This window comes from Diorhabda sublineata, chromosome 6 (assembly GCF_026230105.1).
Source record: "Diorhabda sublineata isolate icDioSubl1.1 chromosome 6, icDioSubl1.1, whole genome shotgun sequence".
In the NCBI taxonomy this organism is placed as follows: Eukaryota; Metazoa; Arthropoda; class Insecta; order Coleoptera; family Chrysomelidae; genus Diorhabda; species Diorhabda sublineata.
The window spans coordinates 7,648,901-7,671,980 of NC_079479.1; the positions used below are offsets into that span (position 1 = coordinate 7,648,901).

At 32.7% G+C, this 23,080-nt stretch overlaps 1 protein-coding gene across 4 annotated transcripts in view; it reads right to left on the reverse strand.

Annotated features, from left to right (window-relative positions):
* The window catches only part of LOC130445133 (uncharacterized), a 430,540-nt gene that overhangs the window by 224,470 nt on the left and 182,990 nt on the right, over positions 1–23,080 (reverse strand). For all 4 annotated transcript variants that reach the window (XM_056780650.1, XM_056780651.1, XM_056780653.1 and 1 more), the window contains 3 exons: positions 14,775–15,138; positions 10,053–10,361; positions 1,804–3,594 (listed from right to left, as the gene is read on the reverse strand). In XM_056780650.1, the coding sequence (XP_056636628.1) occupies positions 1,804–3,594; positions 10,053–10,361; positions 14,775–15,106 (2,432 nt within the window). In that variant the 5' untranslated portion in view covers positions 15,107–15,138. The remainder of the gene's footprint in view (positions 1–1,803; positions 3,595–10,052; positions 10,362–14,774; positions 15,139–23,080) is intronic.

A 23,080-nucleotide genomic window follows, 5' to 3' on the forward strand; every position in this document is an offset into this window, starting at 1 on the left:
TATCCATCCTTCTCTGACCCCACATGTAATATACCTTCATTATACGGAGCTACGTGTAAAATTTTTTGAGCCAACAATCCATCCTTTACTGGTGGTATCATGAATGTCGTACCAAGTCTCATCTAAGTAGATTATCATTCGGTTTTCCCATCTAGCTGTATATATTTTTTCGAGTTATTCTATTTTGAGTTTCTGCAAGCGCTGTGACTTCATTATTACTTGTTATTTTGTCAATTCTTTTAGTACAACATATTTTAGGGGAATAACTAATCTCTCCATCAATTTCTTGGAACAATCTCCGTGAAGACGATAATCACATTGGCACTTTTTGTTATGCATACGTTCCATGAAGATTGCGGCGACTTGAGTCTTCTTCAAAGAAATCTTTTTTCTTTTGATTTTTTTAGGAGCTGTCAAATTATTCATATAAGTTTTATAACTGTAGTTTCAGGATGCTCGGTAAAGCTGAAGCCTCTTTCAATGAAAAGTATTTTCACTATCATTTTTGCCTCAAAGGGCAGACATTTGGGCCATTTGGTAGACATTTAAAAGACATTATCGAACTTTATAATACACACTGTTTCATTAGTCCGGGAGATAACGTTGCATTTTTCATGATGATTTCACTGCGATCAATTTTATGATAATGGAATAGAATTCAGCAGGCGTATCTAATGTGGGTGGGTTAGATAAAAAGTTTTGATCGTTTGAAAATAGAAAAAGTACAAAAACTTTTTCTTGTCGCTCAATAATTTATTGAGTCATTGTTTAGATGGTATAAAAAATTTTCGAAATAATCATCAGCATAGAAGAGATTATATGTACGCTGTCTTTATACACCTGATTTAAGAAAAAATTACCTTCGATTCATTTCAGGTCGTGTGAAATTAATACAGATGACTCGTTTTACCAATTAATTCATAAAAAAAATGTCAGTCAGTTATTTGAAGGTGCTAAGGTGGTGAGCAGGGGAGTTTCCACAATTTTGTATCAAGCCCACCCACCCTTCTGGAGTTTGCTGACTTTCAAAACACTGTATAACTTATAATAAACATTCAACTTTAATGTGACTTAATCGACCTGAAATTATTGTGTGATTTGCTACGCTGCCTCCCGGACTACATGTCTCGGAATGAACTGACACGGATAATGAGTGACGTTGGGACCATACATAAGGTACAAATGTAAGGGTAAAGTCTATACTATTGCATCTTATATATCAACTGGAGGCTTGTCACTTTTTTAGATTGTGAAAAAATCTATACTGAGAGTTGGATCAAGAGAAAATAGAAGAAATTATGAATAAAACTGCTAATAAAAGCAGATGTTCCACTATAACATCCAGTTGAGGAAACTGACAGCCAAGGATCCAGGGCCGAGAAAACAGCTGGACTATCGTCAACAATGAAATTAGAAAGAAACCAAAAAGAATATTAAAAAGGAGTAAATTTATAGTACTAACCTGAAGAAAAAAGAAAGAACTATTTTTTATGTCTTCCCGTGAAGTCCCACTTGAAAAATCGAGATCTACAAACCTATTTTACGACAGATGTGAATATTTAATGTAATAATTTTAATATATTTGAAATACTTGATCGATTTAATAACAAATACTCCACTTCTTATATATACAGATGAAAGATAATCACATTTCCCCTGAAAATGAATTCAATGAATATAACAACACTGTTATTATCACATAGTATTATAAATACTTGTGTAATGAGCTTGTAATTAAAAAAACTGCTGCGCTTCTTAGGCTTTTCCGATAGTTACCCGGAAATGAATGATTAAAAATCTTACCTTCTAAATCCAGTAGCAGGAAATGGGAATCTGAAACCAGTCGGAGGTGGCACCGCTACAGGTGCTGGCCCTTGAACAAGAGGCACTTGTCCAACAGGTGGAGGACCTTGAAATACAAATCCACTAGGAGACACTATATTACTAGGTACCACAGTGGGTAGAACTGTGCCATGGGGATGCGGTAATATTCCAGAATTTGCCATTAGAGGCGACATTGGACTGACCGAGCCAATATTAGGACCAGAGCTACCAGTAACAGGTGAATAAGGGGGTGGTAGATGACTATTAAGTAAATCCGGAAGCCTATCATTTTGGTTATTAACGTGAGTACTACTATCCACTGAGTATCTATTATTTAATCTCCTCTGGTGTCTTCTTTCACGTCGTTCTCTTCGTCTGTTTTCCCTGCTCGTTGTAGGTTGTTCGTTGGTAGGAGGAAGTATTGATATTTCATCAGTTTGTGCTTCAGTACTCGTAAATGTTCTAGTGGTGGATCTATTTTCGTTTCCCTGCTGCCTTACGGGAGAAGCTTGAACATTTGATTCAACCTGAACATTGGTTCTTAAAATGGGTTGATTATTAACAAAAGGAACGGTAGTACAATGTGAAGGTTTATTTTGAATAATCACTTGATTTGTCGATGTTTGAGGATAGAAATTATTTACTGCATTAGTATTAGTACTAGTGTTAGTTGAAGTAGAACTATTCTGCAAACCAGAAAGATTCGGTCTATCGATATTGCCGATACTAGCTTGAGTATTATGTAAAATAACTTGGGTAGTACCGACCACAAGAGAGCTAGTTGTAGATACTAAACTTGGGGGATTTCCTAGTGGAAGTACTTGAACATTCGATACTTCATTCCCTTGTACATTACTTAAAGTATTTAAGCAATGAATAGTAGGTACCGAAGAAATGACATTAACAGGTACTGCTCTATAAAAATTTACATTGACGTTACTGACATCGTTTGACACCTGCGTATTTATTTTTTGACTAAATCTAGAATTATTTATAAAAGTACTGGGTACCGTCGTGGTAGTAGTAACCGTTGTACTTTCATGTCTCGGTATGACTGGCACATTCTTGGGTACTGAAGTACTTCTGAAAGTATTAATTTGCTGTACGTTCGGATGATCAATTTGTGTAGTGTGTCTATAAATATTCGAACTCGTGGTTTGAGAACCGAAGACGTTGTTTTGACATTTGAAAAATTGATTAGATGGTTCCGATATATTCCTTGAGTGTTTCGGTACTAGAGTGCTACTATTGGTAGCTCTGGTCTGTATAGTACTAACAGGCACTGAGGAATATCTCGCGTGATTCGGTAATCCAACGACATTAGCCGTACTTAAATTTGTTTCGTTAATATTTTGAAAAATAGTTTGCGTCGTAACACTATTGTTCACCCCATTGTCACAAATTGGAACCGGTGAAGCGTCGATTTCTGGCGCACAGGACGAATTTAACGGAACACTAACTTGCATATCACAAAAGTTTACATCACTATCGCCGTAGACGTCGACTCGTGAAACACGCTGACTCGCAATCTCCGTTAAACTGAATACATCGCTTAGTCGAGTTGTTGAACGAATTGTACGAGGGTCATGTGACGTAAATACACGTTGTGATTGGTGCGTCACGATGGGTTCTCGCAGGTTAATAACCATTTCTGAATCCGAAGTCGACGATTGTAGATGTAGGTCTCTAAAACTGCATGGCTCTGAAGTACCATCATTCTTTGTAAGCTCTTCAAGGTCGTTGTAAGATGAAGATGGACTACTATAAGAGCTGAAAGAGAAATTTTTTTATTATTATATTTAAATTATTCATGTTTTTCATTAATCACAACATGCGTATTGATGTGTTATACGGGGTTATTTTATATTATTCAGTAAGTTGTTAGAAAATGAATAAAATCATAGTGGAATAATTTAACGAGTAATAGATAGTAAGTTTATGGTTCTAACGATAAAATTTTGTGATAAATTTATTTATGAATAATATAAATATAATCCATGATACCATTTTAGAGAAAACTTTGATTTTGAGAGATCGAGGAATCAAATTTTTCAGCTTTTTATCAATAAGTCAATAGTTCGCTTTAGAATACTAGAAATAATGGCAATATTGATATAGAAATAATAAAATAAATAAAGGAACCTTGAAAATAAAACTATAGGGAAATAATGACAAAAATCTAGAAATTCTAAGAAGGAAAAATATGGCTATGCCTAATAAGAAATATATTCTAAACGGTACATTAACAAACTTTATTGAAAATTGGAAATATGAACAGATTTTTAGGTTCAATAATATGTATAAAAACAATAGAAATGGAGTAAGTTACTGAAAGTCTCTAGAAGGGCATTTTTCCTGACGTACTTATATCAACTGGATTCGCAGTACATTTATAATTTGAGTATTCCAGGAAAAAAGGACGTACTGCAGTGTATTCATAAAAATAGGACGCAATTCATCTTATTTATTACAATAGTCAATATACAGGAGGGTGTCTTATAACTACTTAACTACTTTAGTTGAAAAAAAAATACATTATACTTATTTTTATATGTATTTATATATTATAAATGAAAAGATAAGAAACATTTTACTTTTTCAACACAAAATTGTTTAAATGACGGTCCTCACATTGAAGGTACTCTTCAAACCGTTTGTGTACATTTTCAAAAACTTTTTGAAGAAGTGGTCGAGGAATACTCCTTATCTTTTCTTCAATATTGTTTCTTGAATCTTGTCAACTTTCGTGGATTATTCTGGTAGACCACGCTCTTAAGATAACGCCACAAGAAAAAATCAGGTGGGGCAAGTCAGGGCTATTCAATATCAATTCTTCGTGAAATCACCTTTTCTGGGAACAATTCATGCAATGCAGTTGAAAAGTTATAAAAATGTGCCTGTTCGCTGAAGAACATTGAAATTGTTAAATCTCTCTAACATTGCATTCACAAAATTCAATCTTATAACGTAATCATTTTCATGTAGAGCTTGCACAATCTGAATTTTATAGGCTTTTAGGTGTAATTCAAATCGCAGTATGGGATGAATTGTCGCTCTTGATAATCCCAGTTGAGTCGAGGCTCTCGGCTTACATAATCTGCTACTGACTGAATGTTTCCAGGCGATCTTGCTGTCCTTGGACGGCCGTGATGAATTTCGCCAATAGTGTTTCCAGTACGTCATGATGGCAACTAAAAATTTAAAAAACGCGCGCCCCCCGCGCCTTGTTTGCTTCTCAGTCACTCTTGAAATACTTGGATCGTTTTTTAGAAATACGTAAAATACTCATTTTAGTATTTGAAATTTGTAAAATCAATGAATCAAAAATGGTAGCATCTTTTATATCAACGAGAATTTTCCATCTGGCGTCTAAACCTTTAAACTTCTTCAGAAGTGAGGATTTTTCCTGTTTTCCCTGACATGTCCAATTTATACTAAATGTAGTTAATGAACTTAAGCTAAAACAATTTGAAGGTAGTGGAGGTATTGATCCAAATGTTGCTGGGTTACTAAGAAACCGTAGAACTATTTATATTCATAATAGTGTTGTTGATGATTGCATTCAAATTATAATTGTTAACGTTAACCAGACGAATTTTTATGAACTCAGCAACTTATGGATAGTGATATCGCTCCACAATGACGCCTACACGAATGGAATCCGGTAAGTGAAGCTGAAATGAAGACATTTTGTGGACTGATACTATGAATGAGATTGGTATCTACAGTTGCAGCCTGGTAGGGACTACTGGAGCCAAAAATCTACGTATGAAGTTAGATTTGGTAAATTGAAAACGTCTCTAGATCGATTTGAATTCATTTTAACAATAGTTCATTTCTTCAACAACGAAGAATGTCCAGAAGGAGGTAGTTTATATAAAATACAAACAGTAGTCGATATGTTCGTATACAGCAGTCAACTTGCATGGATAAAACAGTGTTTTCCTTTAGAGGACGACTTATTATGAAACAGTACAATGAACTAAAACACGAATACGAAATCAAAGTGTTCAAATTACAAAAATACGTAGTAGTATGGGCTACACCTAGAACTTAAAAGTTTATGATGGTAAAAATGCGGGTGACCTGCTGAATAAGGGTAGAGTAATGGTAACTGATAGACTCAGCTAATAGACTATTACATGATAATACACATTTGCCTAAGGGCGTGGTAGCAATGAACATGAAGATGAAGAAAAGAGATAAATACTATAATAACGAAAATGAAATGAACATGGGATAACAATTTTAATTTCAAAACCTCAAAGAAACGTACATAAGACATTCAACAGAGCAACAAGAAGTAGATATAGTGAAAGAACTAAGCTAGAACTTAAAATTATTTTAGATTATAATAAAGGTAAAGAAGTTGATATTTCTGATCAAATAAATCAGTGCAACAAATCTTAGCATAGGTAAATCTCTAAAGTGGTGACAAAAACTAGTTTTTGAATTACTACTTAGTAGTAAATGAACATAGTAGCTGCTTTCCTTTACATCAAAACTCAGATTAGTCTCACTTATGGCATCATATTCAGTTCAATTACATTCCTTTCCAGTCTCCTAAGTGAGATTTACCAGCAATCTGTACAAGCTTCAGACCGTGTGCTTTAGTGAGTTTTGTGAACTCAGATTTAAAGTGAGGTTGAGGACGTCACCTTGTCATATTTTGTCATCAAAATAAGCAAGTACGTAACGTACATAATACTAAATGATTGCAAACTGTCATTGATGTAAATAATCTTTTAAATAATATTATTTTAATTACGTCGTTTCTTTCGCTGCGAGTAACAGACAGTTGGATCACCAATGATAATAGTGAATTTTATTACGCGTTCCTTTCATTCACTGAGCAGTGATGTCATTATCTGAGTACAACATACTCAGCAGCAGCAAATATATACAAAGATATCCATAATTGATTTTAAAAAATATCTTGTCGAGCAATTGACTTGTAATATCGAAAATGTTCCATTAACTACATCAAATTTAAAACATCATTTACACATCAAGTCATATAATGAGGCGTTTTTGTTCCAACTGTTATATTATCCCAAAGAGATGGAAGAAAGGCGGGTCAGAATAAAACAAAAAAAGTAACAACGTTCTGTGCCGGATATGTTGGAGAACCACCAATGTGTTACGTTTTGGATTTACAAAATTTAAACAATAGACAATTATTATTCGACCCTATATTTTGTTTTGACCCGGGGACGACATATTTATGTGAACATAAAATTCGCTGCCCACTCAAAAATACTACAGAGGATATTTCATAAGTAATGTCGGTTTACATATGTGAAAGTTCCTATTCCTCAATTTAAATATTTTACTAATTCTATGAAGAGTAGTACAATCGCTTTACTTGCTCCTAATCATTCTGTTTTTGTTTATTGAGGACGCAGTACGTTTTCATAATAAATAGTACGGAGTGTGTTAAACATGAAATTCGTGTATTCTTAAAGACATTATCGGAAACTTCCAAAAACAGAAAGGAACGACTACACCGTTCCCAAAGCGTATTGAGCAATCAGCCTCTACTGAAAATAATAGAGATATTACTGGATCGGTATTTGAAGGAAAATATGTTGGTCGTAATACCATTACATGCTCAACAATACCATTTGGCAAATCCACGGACTTGGCTCAGGTGAAGAAAATGGAGAGCTCATTAAGCTGTGGAAAAGTCGGACATTGAAGGGGCATTCGACAACATTTACTTAAACAATACAAACTCTGTTTCTTAAGATGGATAAGGGCAATGCTCTCAATCAGCCTAGTTTTGGCGGAATTAAACAACGTAGTTGTCGAGACTGTAGCGGCCAAGGTACATGGTACACAAACGGCTTCAGGAGGAATGGCTTGGCCGGAGCAAACATCTGCGGAGGACACCCCAAAATAAGCGAATCTTTTTCGCTTGGGGAACATTTTGCCGTCTTACTCGAAGTATTCTGTGATGGAACACGGACACGCTTCCATACAAGCTATAACGGCCGAAAAGGTGTGCTCTAGGTTAGTGCTGGTGTGCAAGAAAGTCTTACAAAATCTCTAAGATCCAGCTCGTTTGGGTGGTCGGTCACTCGGGCAACAAAAGCAATGACGAGGTGGACTCACTCATCAGACTGGGGTCGGAGAACTCACTCACAAGAGTGTTGCTATCGCCTCTCTCTTAACGGCCCACTTGCAAGGTGGGCTCGCCAGAGATATCTGGCAATACACAAGCGAAGGCACACATAGATGGACCTTGTGCGTCTTAAACCAAACAACTGCTCCAAATGGGCGCGAAATACAACTAGTGACCAGACTTTTAACCGGATTCTGTCATCTAAGACGCCATCTCCACATCCCTGTAAATCATGGTGGAAAAAATAGATCTGAAAATAGATGTAAAATTTGCGAATGGAATATAATAAATTCCCACAGAAAATTAATAAATCAGGATATATTGGGATCCCTATACAAAAAAAAATAATACAAATGTAGCCAAGTATCATTTACTGTACCCTATATAAAAAAATTACCAAAACTTGGTCAGGACGGTTTCTCAGAAACTCAAAAAATTTGACCAGTACAGTTACTTTATATGCTTTATAGCATCAGGGGATGGAAGAAAAAGGAAAATCAATCAGTTACCAAAACCCTCGTGACATTTTTGGAGACCTCTTTCCCTTTATGGTATGTTTTCGAATTTTTTTTGTCTGAAGTCTGAATATTTATTTTCCAATCCGTGACAACGGTTTTTCGAGTCGAAATTCTCCACTAAATTATCACTCAAAAGCGATATCAAAACTTGTGAAATTTATATAGGTGTTTCTGGTCTACTTCCTTTATAAGAAAGGCTGAAAAAAACTCCTCCGAGCGATGCCACAATGCCTAGTTTCAACTACTTCTTAAAATTGATATTTTTCTTCCATTACTAAGACGGAAAAGATCAAGTTTTACTGTCCTTTGCAACTTTCTCCGATGGAGATCTCCACCACCAACAATAAACATTTCGTTCGAACTATGTCCTCACTTGTATAGAGGTTTGCCTATATAATAAGACCCAAAATATATCTAATAAATTTCTACTTTTATTTCGAGTTGTCTATGCAAAAGAAACGGAGGGTAAAGTCTTTCCCTTCCCCACTTAAAAGTTCACAAACAAATTACCAGTAACAGCTAAAGGCACTCAATTATATCCTCAACCACACAAACGTAATTCTATCTCAGAAGTGTCACCCATGCAGCAAAAACTGTAAACCAATATAAAACCCATAAATCCCTACGAGCTAAAATTTATATCTCGCAACTTAAGTGACCAGTTTGGTGAACTTCTATCATCATTACGGGTAATTCCACAAGTTACGGTTACATTCTTATTCCAAACCACCGGATAAAAATCAAAATTAAGAAGAGGAGTACGATCTAGAAGTTACACATCATAACTAAAGCAATTTCAGGAGTGGTTGCATTCTTAGCTAAATTATTGCGTGCGAAAAATTGAAATTCAAAAGTTGTGGGTCAATTTTTGGCATCCAAGCTGAAACAATGGTTCTACCAAAGTATCAAACAGCTCGCTGAACGTTGGGTAAGAGCTATAGATAACTTCGAATACTGAGGCTTTTTTATATGATAATTTAGGGAAAAAATAAATTGAAAGTTGAACCGTTATTATTTATGAGACAACATTCAACGAAAACGAGATCCATACTTTTGATGTCTCTACTACATATACCACAAAAGAGTTCAGCGAATTTTCCTTAAAACTTTTTCATTCTACACTACTTGAAAAAATTGAAATATACAATAAACATATTGCTGAGTCGATTTTTTCAGTAATAATTCTAATGAAGTTCTTTTAATGCCTTTTAATATCAACAGGAATACACGATTCATTACTATGCCTAATTATGTGAAATTAATATTGAGCACTAGCAAGAACTTTTAAAAAAATGCGTGAACTGTAAAAAATACTGTTAATTGGCAATTGAAGTGATTTACAATCTTTAAACAGAGTATAACTTTTATCTTCAATATCATAATACGAAAGTTATACAAAAAACTTTGTGTGATATATTTGTGTTAAGAGTAATTTTATTTTGTTAATAAAATAGATTGAATCTCTTCGTTTTTTTCGCAACCTTTTCATCCACAAAATAAAATGTTACTTAAAATGCTTATGTAATTAGAAGCTATTTTTTGTTTTTAAAAATACCAGTTTTTTAATACTTATTTGGTTAACTCACCTAAACGGAGAAATTGACGGAGAATTTCTCGTAGTTCCCTGGTATTCATAGGGCTGCCACAATAGAGAATTTAAAGCTTCTTCAACGTTTTGATGAAAACTATTTCTGCTTTTCTTCGAATTTTCTATTCTACTGTTATTGCAGAACTGAGACGACGTATTTGTTGAATTATCACATTGGTCATTCACCGAATTTGAATTATTCAGATAACCAGAGGCACTTTTTTTCATATACTCGTCGTATTCGTAGTTGTCCATACTCAAAGTTTTTACGTTCAATGTTTTCATTGCATTTATGTTGGTCGTCTCTCTGCAAAAAAAATACTAATTTACTCAAATGATCCAAGATACGTAAATAAATAAAAAAATTAATAACCTCAATGATACCTAAGTCAACAATTAAACCACATACGAGGGCTGTTTGACCGAAAGTTACTTTTCAATGAAATATTAAAAAAAATTTCAACTCTACACATAAAGTCCAGCAAGATTGATTACAAATCTATTCCAAAAATAATTTTTTAAAATATCTACGTTTGTGTCACTTCTTCATTTTTCTGAAATAGTTTTCCACCTTTTAATATTTGATAGCCAGCAGGAGGAGGCATATCAGGTGACTATGGCTAATTAGCCAATAAATCGTGACGTAATTTGGCTAAGTTTTTTACAACGATAGAGGAACAATAGGGAGGCGCATTGTCATCATCAAAATTTTTTCCTTCTATAAGTTTAGTCGTTTTTTTCCATCCGGCATCAAAATATGTTAGCAAATCAACATAATATTGGACAATTATCGTTTCAGTTTTTTCTAAATAATCATTAAGATTACACCTTAGGAATCTCAATGACCATGAACTTTTTGACGGAAAAACAATTTTTGCTTTCCTAGAACTCTGCTGTTTTTTGGGTAGAATGGTGTACCTAAGACTCATCTACTGTAACAGATTGACAGAAACATTCACTTGCGTTAGGTTATGTTGGGTTTAAATATGTCTAAATAATGTATGTAACAAACGTTTTCGGAAAAAACTTGTAGAGTGCAATTATGAAACAAAGAAATAATATTGACAATTCATTTAATCATCATTTTTTCTCATGGTATATAGTTAAAAATAAACACAATTGGAATTATACTTGAAGGGCCATTTTCCTCAATGGCTCGTAATTTTATGCTTAACGTGCTGCATCATCTACGGGACGGTGTCATTGTCAATTACCGTCCACTTTTCTGCTCAAAACTTTTCCTGTGCCTGGGGAACATTTGAGGGAATTTTTTCTTCTTTCAGTACAAATGGTACGTCGTAAGCCTCTAACCAATCTCCTCTTATTCTAGCGTGATGACAAGGGGCTGGATCCGGCCAAAATGTTATTTCGTCATTGGGTTGAACTATATCTTAAATTTTTTTTTCGTTTTATATTTCACTTCATTGGGACATGTCATCCTTATAAAATCCCTCTGTGCCTTCAATTTCTGAATGTGATCAGGTGAAATATTGTTCGCCATCCATGATCACAACTCTGTTCTCTGTTAACTCATTTTCAGTATATTTTGTACACTCCTTTCTTTTCTGATGTTTAAATCCCTTTCTCATTGGTTCTCGACTGAAGATCATGTGACAAACCTGAAATCGGAGAGCCAACCTTCATCTCAATGTTCCTAATTTGTCTTTTGCACATTCCACTAATCTATTTGACTGAAAATTAGTCAAAGCTTTATGCCGCCCACTTTTTGAAAGGTATTTCTTGTTTACATTCACTTATTGTTTTATAAACGATCGAAAGTACAATTTTCTACTCTCTAAACATATTCACAATGTCAGTTTCACTGTTCAACTGAACTGTATATACGTCTCCGGATATCTAACTTGTACGCCACAACTAAGTTAAAGTTCAAATGACATATGAAAATTGAAACATTATCAAATCTGTGTTTTCTAAGGCAAGTACAAGGTATCGAACTTTAAGCTACCATAACAAATATAAGTTGCTGAGTCAAAATACAACAAACTTGATTATTTCACTGAACTGATGATTTCGCAGAATTGTGTGTTTTGAGTTTAGTTTGGTGGCATTTATTTTCGTATATAAGATTGATTTATAATCAATATTTCACACTGTAATCCAATTAATGTTGTACAACTGTTTCAATAAAGTATCTTGTTAAAAAATGACTTTAGGGGCAGTAACCCTTAATTGGCGCAGTCAATAGTTTAGTGGAAGAGTCCTTAGTGATTTAACGTTTGTCCACTACAAAAAACTTTTGTGAAACATTTTAGTTCATCCACAAATATTAGAAGACATTAAAAAGTAATTGGAATTTGAATCTACAAATTATAAGAAGAAAAATTATAATACGACAGTTTTTGAAAAATATTGAGGTTAATCCAAAAGTGTTAGAAGAAACTAGAGTGAAATTAAAACTCTAATTATAAGATGAAATAATAATAAGTTAAGATAAAGGGAAAATTTATGGAAAACTTAGAATTTCAAGCTACTAGAAGATAGAAGTAAGCTCATTTAAAAAATTAAAAAACTGCAAAGTTTTTGAAATAATTATAATAAATGTAGAAAAAAATCTTTTTGTATAGATAACATCAAAAACCTGGAGGAAATATTTAAATTTCACTCTTTTCCCAAATCGCGCTCTGGAGACCACAGTTGAATCTAAATCGAAATTACTGCTGATACATGAAGATTTTATGTCCCCGTCTTCATTTAGCAGTTCAGGTTTTGTGTCATAGTATTGCTTCAGATGAGCAGATTCTGTATCTCCGTGTTCCTTTAGCAGAGTAGATCCTGAGTCGCCTTATTACTTCAGAAAAGTGGATACCAATGTTTCTTCAAAAAAGAATTCTCAGAAGCAGAATTTAAATTGACACATTATCTTCACTCATTAAATTGAGATTTTGGGATATTAACACCAACTTTGCGGGACGTTCCTATGTCAATATAATGTCTCATTTTTGTTTCAATATTTCATTTGTATGAAGCAGTTATTGGTGGAATATGTGAAACAATTTTGTTAATTATTATAATTAAAATGTGTATATCGGGTTTATTCTATTAACCTATATTGAAAGAGTCGAGCAGAAACTGTTAGCATGAGAGAAATTATCTTTATAACTGCGGCAACTAGCATAGTGACGTCTACAATCACACCATCGTTTTATTAAATTATAAATAGTTCATTAATTTATTATAAGAGCTTTTATATTACAAAAAAGCTCAAAATTGAATAATAAATCATGTTTAGAACAATTTAGTAATTTGATCCATATGAAAAAACATATTCAAACTCTGAAGCTCTTTGGAAATGCAATTCTAGAAGTGGGGACCAAAACTGGTATTTACAAGAATAGATATGACAGAAAAGTACGTAAGACTCAAAAAATTTAGAACGAAATTGGAGTAATATCAGTAGATATTAGAGGAGAACTATTATGTACTAATTAATTAATTATTCAATAATTTTATTGTACAACTATTCTCTGAATAAATTATATTAGGTACTTCTGATTCTCCCTGTATAAGCATTAGGCACTTAAAAATGTTACTGCCAAATTCATTACCAACACTTTTTTATCTAAAATGAATTAGTGGCAGAATAATTAATCTGTTTCATCAAAATTAACTAAAAATAATTTTGTGCCTTTTGCTTTACATAAGAATTAAGTGCTTATTGAGTGCAAGAGATTTTTCTCAAAAAGTATTCCATATTCAACATTTAACCATCAAAGCTTCCTTGAATGACTTTTACTCCGATGACCTCTCAAGAAGTGGTGGATCTTGATTTTTTCCTCAACTCATAATTTAGGCTCGGTTAGGTTAGCCTTAAGTGCTCATTAAATGCGAGAAGAATTTTATATTCAACTTTTAACTTCGAAAATTTCTTAAATGACTTTTGTTTCGATGACCTTTCTATAATTGGTGGATCTTGATGAGACGGTTGCTTATTCCAATATAAAATCGATTTTAAATAAGATTTTACTTTGAAACATGTTCCAGTGTCATCTTTTATGGCTACAAGTTGAATGTAAAATTATTCTTGACTGGAATCTCTAACACTCAATGAGCACTTGATCCTGTTAGAATGAATTATTGCTTAGACCATTGGATGATGCTCGATTAAATATCAAAAGCTAGAAAACTAAGCTAGATAACTAACCTAACCTAACCTTACCTAACCTAACCTAACCTAACCTAACCTAACCTAATCTAACCTAACCTAACCTAACCTAACCTATATTATGAGTTAAGGAACAAAATAAATATGGAATGATTTTAATTACGATCATTGACATTGGAACAAGCACCCGACTCATCAAGATCCACCACTAGTGATGTCATCCAAGTAAAAGTCTGTTAAGAAATTGTTAAAAGTTGAATATGGAATACTTGCTGAGAAAAATCTGTTGCACTTTATAAGCAATCAATTCCTATGTGAAACAAAAGGCACAAAATTGTTTTTAGTTAACCTGGTTAACATTTTTTTTAATTTTTCAAAACCTTTTTTTGATTTGCGCACCTAAAAGCCTTCTATTTTTTGACATGGGCCAACCAATTTCATAGGATTCAACCGCGTTCTGTAGTAAATCGAAATATAACAATAAAATAATTGGTGAAAAAATTGATATCACACTTCTAGAAGTGTTTTCTACTACATTTTTTTAAAGCTCTAACATCAGTGATAATAATTCTCCTATATAATTATCTCTTCGATTACCTTTTATTGAAACGAACAGGCGACTTAGTCAAACAAAGTAATTTAGGTAAACTTTGTTTTAAGCTAGTTTTTTCCATCTTTTTGACGGCGACCTGTACATTTTTGTTGAGATCCTCTGTCAATTTCGTTTCTACTTCAAAGAACTCGTTGCCGTCGAAGTTTCTAGGCAATGGATTCGAGTTCGAACAAAGATACGGTGAATGTTTGTCGTTCGGGTTACTGTGCCATGTAGACTTCGAGCTCGATTTCCTGTTTAATAGTTTTAAACCCGTAGCCGATGTTGGGGAATCAGGCGGACGGCCTTTTTCCGGGGTTTGACTGAAAGTTGCCATTTAATCATCGGGTTTGATTAATTAGATCATTTCTGAAAACAAAAACGAAATAATTAGAATTCTGATATAAATTCGAAAAATTTAATAAGGAAGAAGAAGAAAGGGTACAGCTCCGCTTTTAAATTTAGAGCAACGTTAAAAAGTGAGACATCATTGTTTTTAACGATTAATCTTGAAGGTTAAGAAAAACGGTAATTCAATTATGCTCGAATTTCTCAAAATCCCGTATACATAGTAATAAATCATCTAAAAATCAATTTCCTATTTTCAGAGTAAATGTTAATGGCACATTATCGAGAAGCACAAATCCGATTAGGCCAATTTGTCGCATGTTTTCACAGGTAGCATTCAAGGTTACAATCTTATTAGTCATTTCTGTTACTAACGTTTTAATATACTAGTGAGGCTTTTTTACTGTAGAAAAGGTCATCATGCACCATAAACATGAAGAGAAATTTGTTCTTTATCAAGTGTGGGATAATAAGAACTTGCAGAAGTAAGTTTATCCTCAAGGAATTTTCGGCAATATTATCCAAAATTATCTTTATAGAAAAGTTATGCAACTACTAGTATGGGCAGGTACATGTCTTAAGCTGTGTTTATGTTAGAGCTGCGATAAACGATATTAGCGTTTTAATAGCGAAAAAATTTAAACGTGGTGGTACAGACACCGATAATGGAGAGCGCTCTGATCGTCCACTTGAGGTGGTTACTCCAAAAAACATAAAAAAGTCCAGAAATTCGTTATATCTAATCGTAAATTGAAATTGGTTCAGACAGCTGAGGCCGTAAAAATATCAGAAGGCAGTGTATTTACAATTATGCATGAATATTTGACCATGAGAAAGCTTTTCACAAAGTGGGTGAAGCGTTTACTTACAGCCAACCAAAAACAACAACGTGTTGATGATCCAGAGCAGTTTTGTAGTGTGTAATAAATCAGATTTTTGTGTCGATATGTGACAATAGATGGAACATGGATCCATCACTCCAGAATAAAAACGAGCATCATCTGAGTGGACTACAACCGGTGAACCACGTCCGAAGCATCCAAAGGCACAACAGTCAGCTGGGAAGGTTATGGCTTTAGTATTTTGGTCTATGTCGAAAAAAAAAACCACTGTTTCACCAAGACAATGCATCGATTCACAAGTCGATGGCATAGATGGTTCAATTGAATGAATTAATTTCAAATTGCTTCCTCATTCACAGTATAGTCCAGATCTGGCGCTCAGTGACTACTGATCTTCAGGTCAAATGAAGAAGCAGTTGCTGAAACTTAAGCCTATTTTAAGGCGAAAGACAAATCCTTCTACAAGCACGTCACCGAGAAGTTAGAGAAGCGTTGCAATGATTTTATTGCTCCTGAAGATTATATTGATGAATAAAATCGATTTTTTGCAAAAAAAATGTGTTTTTCTTAGTTATTCTATTTCCATCATCATATATTCCATAAATTTTGCAGGGTGTTCCCTCAATTGTTTATGATGTTTAAGATGATAAAATTCTCCAAACATGTACCTTGTATTTATAGGGTGTGCAGAAAAGTTGCTCTGCTTTTGTAACAATATAATATTTAACTGCATTTGAATCTGAAAGTATTCCTTCTTCAGAATCAGTCGTTTACTACAAAGCACAGATCGCCGCTATGGTCAAGCCTTACTATAAACGGCATTGAGAGATAGAATTGATTTCCGCGCCCTACATATATATATATATATATATATATATATATATATATATATATATATATATATATATATATATATGTATATATATATATATATATATATATATATATATATATATATCGGTGGGGTGTGTGTAACATAATCTAGATAATTACCAAATTTTCTCATACGACCTCTCGTTTCTGAGTTATGGGCCTTTAAAGCTGCGAAATCAGAACTTACATTCAAATATATTTTCTAAATTATACATTCGAACATTATGAATTTTTAATGGAAGATGTCCATGTAGTGTGTTTCGACGGAATAAATAATTCTACACCACTATATGAAAGCCAGGGGCAGCTCATGCCCAATGGTTAACAATTCGTAACTTCTACTGAAATATTCAATAGATTTGTCAACAAAAAGGTATTTTGGTTTAGGAGATGTGTATATTTTTAGATTGTTGTACATGCCATGAAAAAAAGGGATATGAAAGGGACAGAGAAGTTGGTCTTGGAGAATTCTATGAATAGTTGTCGTTGATACGTTAAATTGTAGTGATATTTTACGTACGCTAGTTGTGGGATAAGTATCAACTACATCAAGTGTATTTTGCTCTGAAGCTGGTATAGTTCGTTGTTGATCTTCTGTTTCCCGTAAGCTGCGATCAACCTGTATTTTCAATAAATAATTACAAGTTATGATAATTTCCTTCAGAATCTCTCTTTGGAATGTACATCGATTTATAAATCTATATAACTCCTAAACCATAGATTTTATGGAGTTGAACAAACAGTACATTTTTGTTGAAAAATCAATTGAAAGATTCATTTTCTCTATTTTTTGATTGTACAAGTTGTCCCTGTAGTAGTTACAGCAAGTGCAAACCCTGGTCTTCAGTTAGTAGTGTAGAATTATTTACTCCGAAAAACACAGTACATTGCCATACGTAATCATCCATCAAAAATACATAATGTTCGAATGTATAATTTAGAAAATAAAGTTCTGCTTTCACAACTTTTAATGCCTATAACTCAGAAGCGAGGGATCGTATGACAAAATGTTTTTATGTCACAGCATTTTTTTCACGCAATCTACTCACTCCCGAATTCTTTACATCAAGTCCCGGAGTAACCTGTAAATTAACATAAATGCAAATTATAAGATTTTAAGTAATTAATTCGTATATTTCACCTACTTATTATCGGCTCATGTGGTGTCATGAAAAGCGAGAAAATGAGCGAAATTTCAAGTCTATGGTTTGACTAAAAGTGAATGAAAATTTGATTATAAAATTCCATCTAACAGACAAACAAACTGAATAAGTTAAATAAAGTGTGGTAAAAATAGTGCTTGAGTGAAATTTTGATTACTTCACACTCAATATAGATATTCATTTGATAGAGAGAGAACGTCATGTTTCCAATTAGTAGAGTCAGAATATGTATATAATGAACTTTCTTAAAATTGTTGGTGTGGATTATCTGTTGAATGTCGCAGGTTACGACACTGTATTGAAAACCATTTTAATTAAAATGAGCAGCTCCTGAATATGTCTGCTTGATCCAAATTTCACTCTATAACATATTTAATTAATAGCGTTCACAAAGTCATTCAACCACGTCAAAATTTAATGAAAAATAAATTTTAAATTTATAATTAATAACGCGTCACGTCAGCCGATGAAAATGTGTTCGCTTTTTAATTAAATACACTGTAATATTTATTGTTTTATTGTTGGAATTCTGTATAATACTATTTTTGTATTTTTTAGAATTTCAGGATGTTCACTGAATAAAATGAAATTGTTTTGAATAGTACAGAAAATATTTTTCAAGCTTGTGGAAAATTCTACATACATAGTAAAATGTGTACCCAGATAAAAGAAAAAAAATTCTTGATTCTAATTTTAATTTTTTGAAGTTTAGTCCTACAACAAAAGAATAATTTAAGTTTTGGAAAATCCAGTAAACCTCTGTAAATTTATCAGAAAACCTTTTTATCTTCTTTCTTTTTATTGTAGCAAATATGAGAAAAATATTATTTTTTTAATATGTCACTTTCATTTGGACTATATTCTTATTGAACTATCTGTCTGAACTATCTATTTTTCCTCATACAAAGAAATCCATTATTTCAAGGTCTGGGTATATTAAGGCCATTATGTCACATTCATTTTCCCAAACCATTTTTCACCAAATTGATTAGTTATCCAGTTAGTAATCGTTTGTAAAGAAAAAGCCGTAATGTTGAAAGAAATGATTCTGTTTAATATTTAAAGAAAGTTCGTCAATAGATTTGCAGAATTTCTAAGTTAACTGATTTAATGTTTCTTCAATAAAGGAATGTCTGGTAATTCCTAGCTCGTATGACAAAGCACAACAAACATTCATTTTTTTTGCCTTATTGTTTTGATTATGTAATGAGGATTGCCTTTGCTCCAACAGTTTTGTAAAGATGGTACACCATTTGTAGTAGAAGTCCTTTTCTCAGAAAGAATAATATTATTGAAATTTATTTTTTCTAAAATTAGCTAGAGACAAACAGAACAACAAACACATTCTCTCGTTCCCTATTAAGTACCTCTCTATGACCCAGTTTTTTAAATTCCAAATTTTTAATATGTAATGAGCATGTATTGATTAAGGTGCTGTATTCACGTCTTCTTGAAAATCTTCTATTCCACTATCTATGCAGTTGGACTTTTATTATTATTATTATTTTCAAAGAGTCTCTATTGTCAAGTTCGTTGAAAAGATATATCACTTAGTTATTAATGTGCTTGAACTGTATAACTTTTGGAACGTATTTTCTGTGCATCAGAAAACATTTGAGTGAATTGTGATTCGTTCATTTAGCCTGGTTTAACCAGGGGATTCTTCTCACCCTGACAGATCCGGCTGCTACCTTATTCGGAAATCATCAGGCCATCGAAGTCTGAGAGCCATGAATTTCTAGGATATATATGAGAAATAATTATTCCTACCAACCAGGCTAGCTGGGGTGGGTTGGATAGGGTGACATGTTTGCATCATGATTGTATTTCCTCTATCATTGATGTAGGGTTATACCGCCCATATTCGGTTTGCTAGAGCCTCGTTTGCGAGAAACAGGGTATACCAAGTCTATTCTGGACAGTGGGTGAAGTTGGCCTGAGTAGAAGCAATTTCTGAGTCATATGATGGGATCTGCATGTATTGATTTTGAAGCAAATAAAGTGAGGTGAAATTATTTTTGACTTTTTTTGCTGTTTGTCATATTCCTCTCTTCAATAAAGCTCCATCTCTTAAAAATAGTCCCCCTAAAATAAAACCTACTATTTAATATAAAATTCAGTTCAAAGCGCGCAACCGGAGGCAATCCAATTATTTGTAAAACCGGAGTAATTACCGACATTTCGGACCTCGATAAATGGATTCTTCGACCTTAAGAAGGCTTAACTTACTGTTTCTATTATGATTCTAGAGCGGGTAGCCTACAGAAGTCTATCCAAATTACGAACGTGTCTCCGCCCTAGAGCCGTTCCTGCCAAGATGTATTGAAATTCTAAAATTCGGCGAAAGCTTGCCTTTGACTTACTCTTTATAAACCACGGAATCCGTTTGATGTTTGTTTTTTAATATACGTTTTTATATCAAGCAGTTGATTTACATGGTTTCTTTTCGATAATTTCTAGGAAGGAGTATCTGTTTATTTGTTTTGTTTCTTAATTTTTCTAGAATTTTCAATATTCGTTTGGATATATAAACCGTTCAATTTAGCGCAGTTTAGTTTCAGTTTATAATAAATAGTCGTAGTGAACAGAACGAATTAGCACAGTAATCTAAGAATTTGAATAGATTATTTAATTTATTTAATTGATAGTGATAAGTGAATTATTATTAGTTAGTTAAGTGTGGCGTATAGTATTTAAATAAATTAAGACGGTGTTTATTAATTAACTCCACAAACAGAAATCGTACAAATAAATAAGAAAACAAATACATTATTATTTATGTATTAGATCCTATTATTAACAAATATAATGTTCATTAATCTTAGGGACTGGAATATATTAATCCTTGTTTATGTTTTTTCTCAATTCCTTCCATGTACTTACACCCTAGGGGGTACAACTGTTTAGTTTAGTTTTTTAAAAATGTCACTTTTCTTATATAGTCAATATTAAACGCACCTTACAGATGCAACCAAAAAATAATAATAATAAATGCAAGATCAGAACCGTTTGATACAATTTTTGTATACATTGCATTAACGGAATCAAATAAGATGTAAGTATATGCAAAAATAAAGATCTGTTGTCCTAAGTAAGTTAAGAATTCACTTGAATTTAATGTCAATTATTATATTAAATTGAAATGAAGTGACTTAACGATCATTGTACGTCACTCTCGCTTCTGATCATTGACACACATCCTACTTTTCTCCAAGCGGTGTTTGAAAAATGATATCCTATCCTTCTGGTCATGCAACCCATAATACAGCCATGTATCACATTAAAATGTAATTTATTATCCAGTGTGAAAAATTTTTCGGCAATTTATACATAATTTATAATTAATTATATTATTTTATTGTATATTATTTCTATTATTTATTCATAGGTAATTTGTATTGATTTTCCCCAGCTTTCAATTAACATATCGACATGAAATATCGCATATTTTCTCGATATCTTTGACAAAATTCATGATTTAATATGAATATTGGTGAAATATTTAATAACATAATAAATATATGATACAGATTGTTGAAGAATTTTGAAATCAAACTTTTTCCAATAGATGGTAATATAAGAAACAAACTCAATACAGCGTTACTAATTTTAAAGTGATATTTCTAATTGAATGAAACGATGAAAAAAAAATTAAGTATATTAATAGCATTGGCACCATTTAAATTTTTGTTGGCTGTTAAATATTATGAACTAAATTAAATATATGAAGATTGTGCTCAACAACAAATTTCATAACGATATTTTGTGACTTAAATTATATATATTTAAAATAGCTTCAATAGCTTAATGGTTCGTGAGCAAGATATCAACATAAAACATAACAATCAATTAATTCTTAAACAAACTGAGAAAGAGCAGCAATTTAGCAAGATACAGATACACTTGTCGGCAGCTATTATAGAGTTGAACTAACCTAACTATTATTATTTTGTACTTTTTATTATGAGATCATAATGCCGTAGCTATATGCAAAAATACTAATAGAAATACCAAAGGAACGGGTATTAAATACTTTGATTTCCAAAAAAATAAGACGAAGCAGTGGATAGGACCCTGTGGTCGAGAGAATAAAATTAACTCAAAATATAGTAAATCCATGTCGTAAATAACAAAATAACACAAAAAAATTCTTTTCTTTTCTTTTCCAATAATTATACTTATTTTATGTTGTTGTCGATTCATTCGTAGAATTATTACCAAAAACTTTTTCATTCTGGTTGGAAATATTCAGATACCCTTTATTTATGTGTTATTTATTTTAGCGCGTGTTTGTTGCATTCATTTCAAAGAGGATAGTTCCATATAATGTGCCTAGGTTTAAAACATTGTTTATTTACCTAGATATTATTCAGGCCAAGTCAAGAACCTACAAAACTGTAATCAGACCCATAATGACGTACACAGCAGAAACTAAAAAATTTCAGGAACCCACTATGTAGTCGTTAATGACAGATAAATAGAAGGAATAAAATTTGATAGAATATATATTTGTCATATTGTTTATATTAATCGTGAAACTGGTTCTTCTGTTTTACATTTGGAAAAACTATTTGTGGCTTATGATAGAACAAAGCAATTCAAAGTTAGGCTTAATATCTGACATTTAAGTCTTAGATCAGATTCTGGGTTTATCTTTCAGATAAGTATATGTTGAAAATCCCTTCTCGCATAGATATGTTGTGCAAAATGGTAATAGAACTTCAATGGCTTTTTTGTCAGAACATGATATTCATTTTGTATACTGAGCCAGAAGTTATTTGAAGATTGATCCTTAAAAATTGCTTCTCGAGAACTGTCACAAGATAACTCTATGAGTTTTTTTTCCAGTATATATAGAGAGGTTTCTGAACTTACATTTCCTTGAAATGGATTACGTAACCAGTTTGAGATGGATAAATTACATCTGTTGGGAACATAGTCATCGAAAGTTAATCAAAAATATTCCAGATGTTCACATATACTTCCTATAATATTTTTGTCAAGTTTAATTGAATTTTCTGATATAAAAGTGCTGACTGAATGGAAACATCCACACATCTGCTGGAATTGAAGCCAAAAATTGAT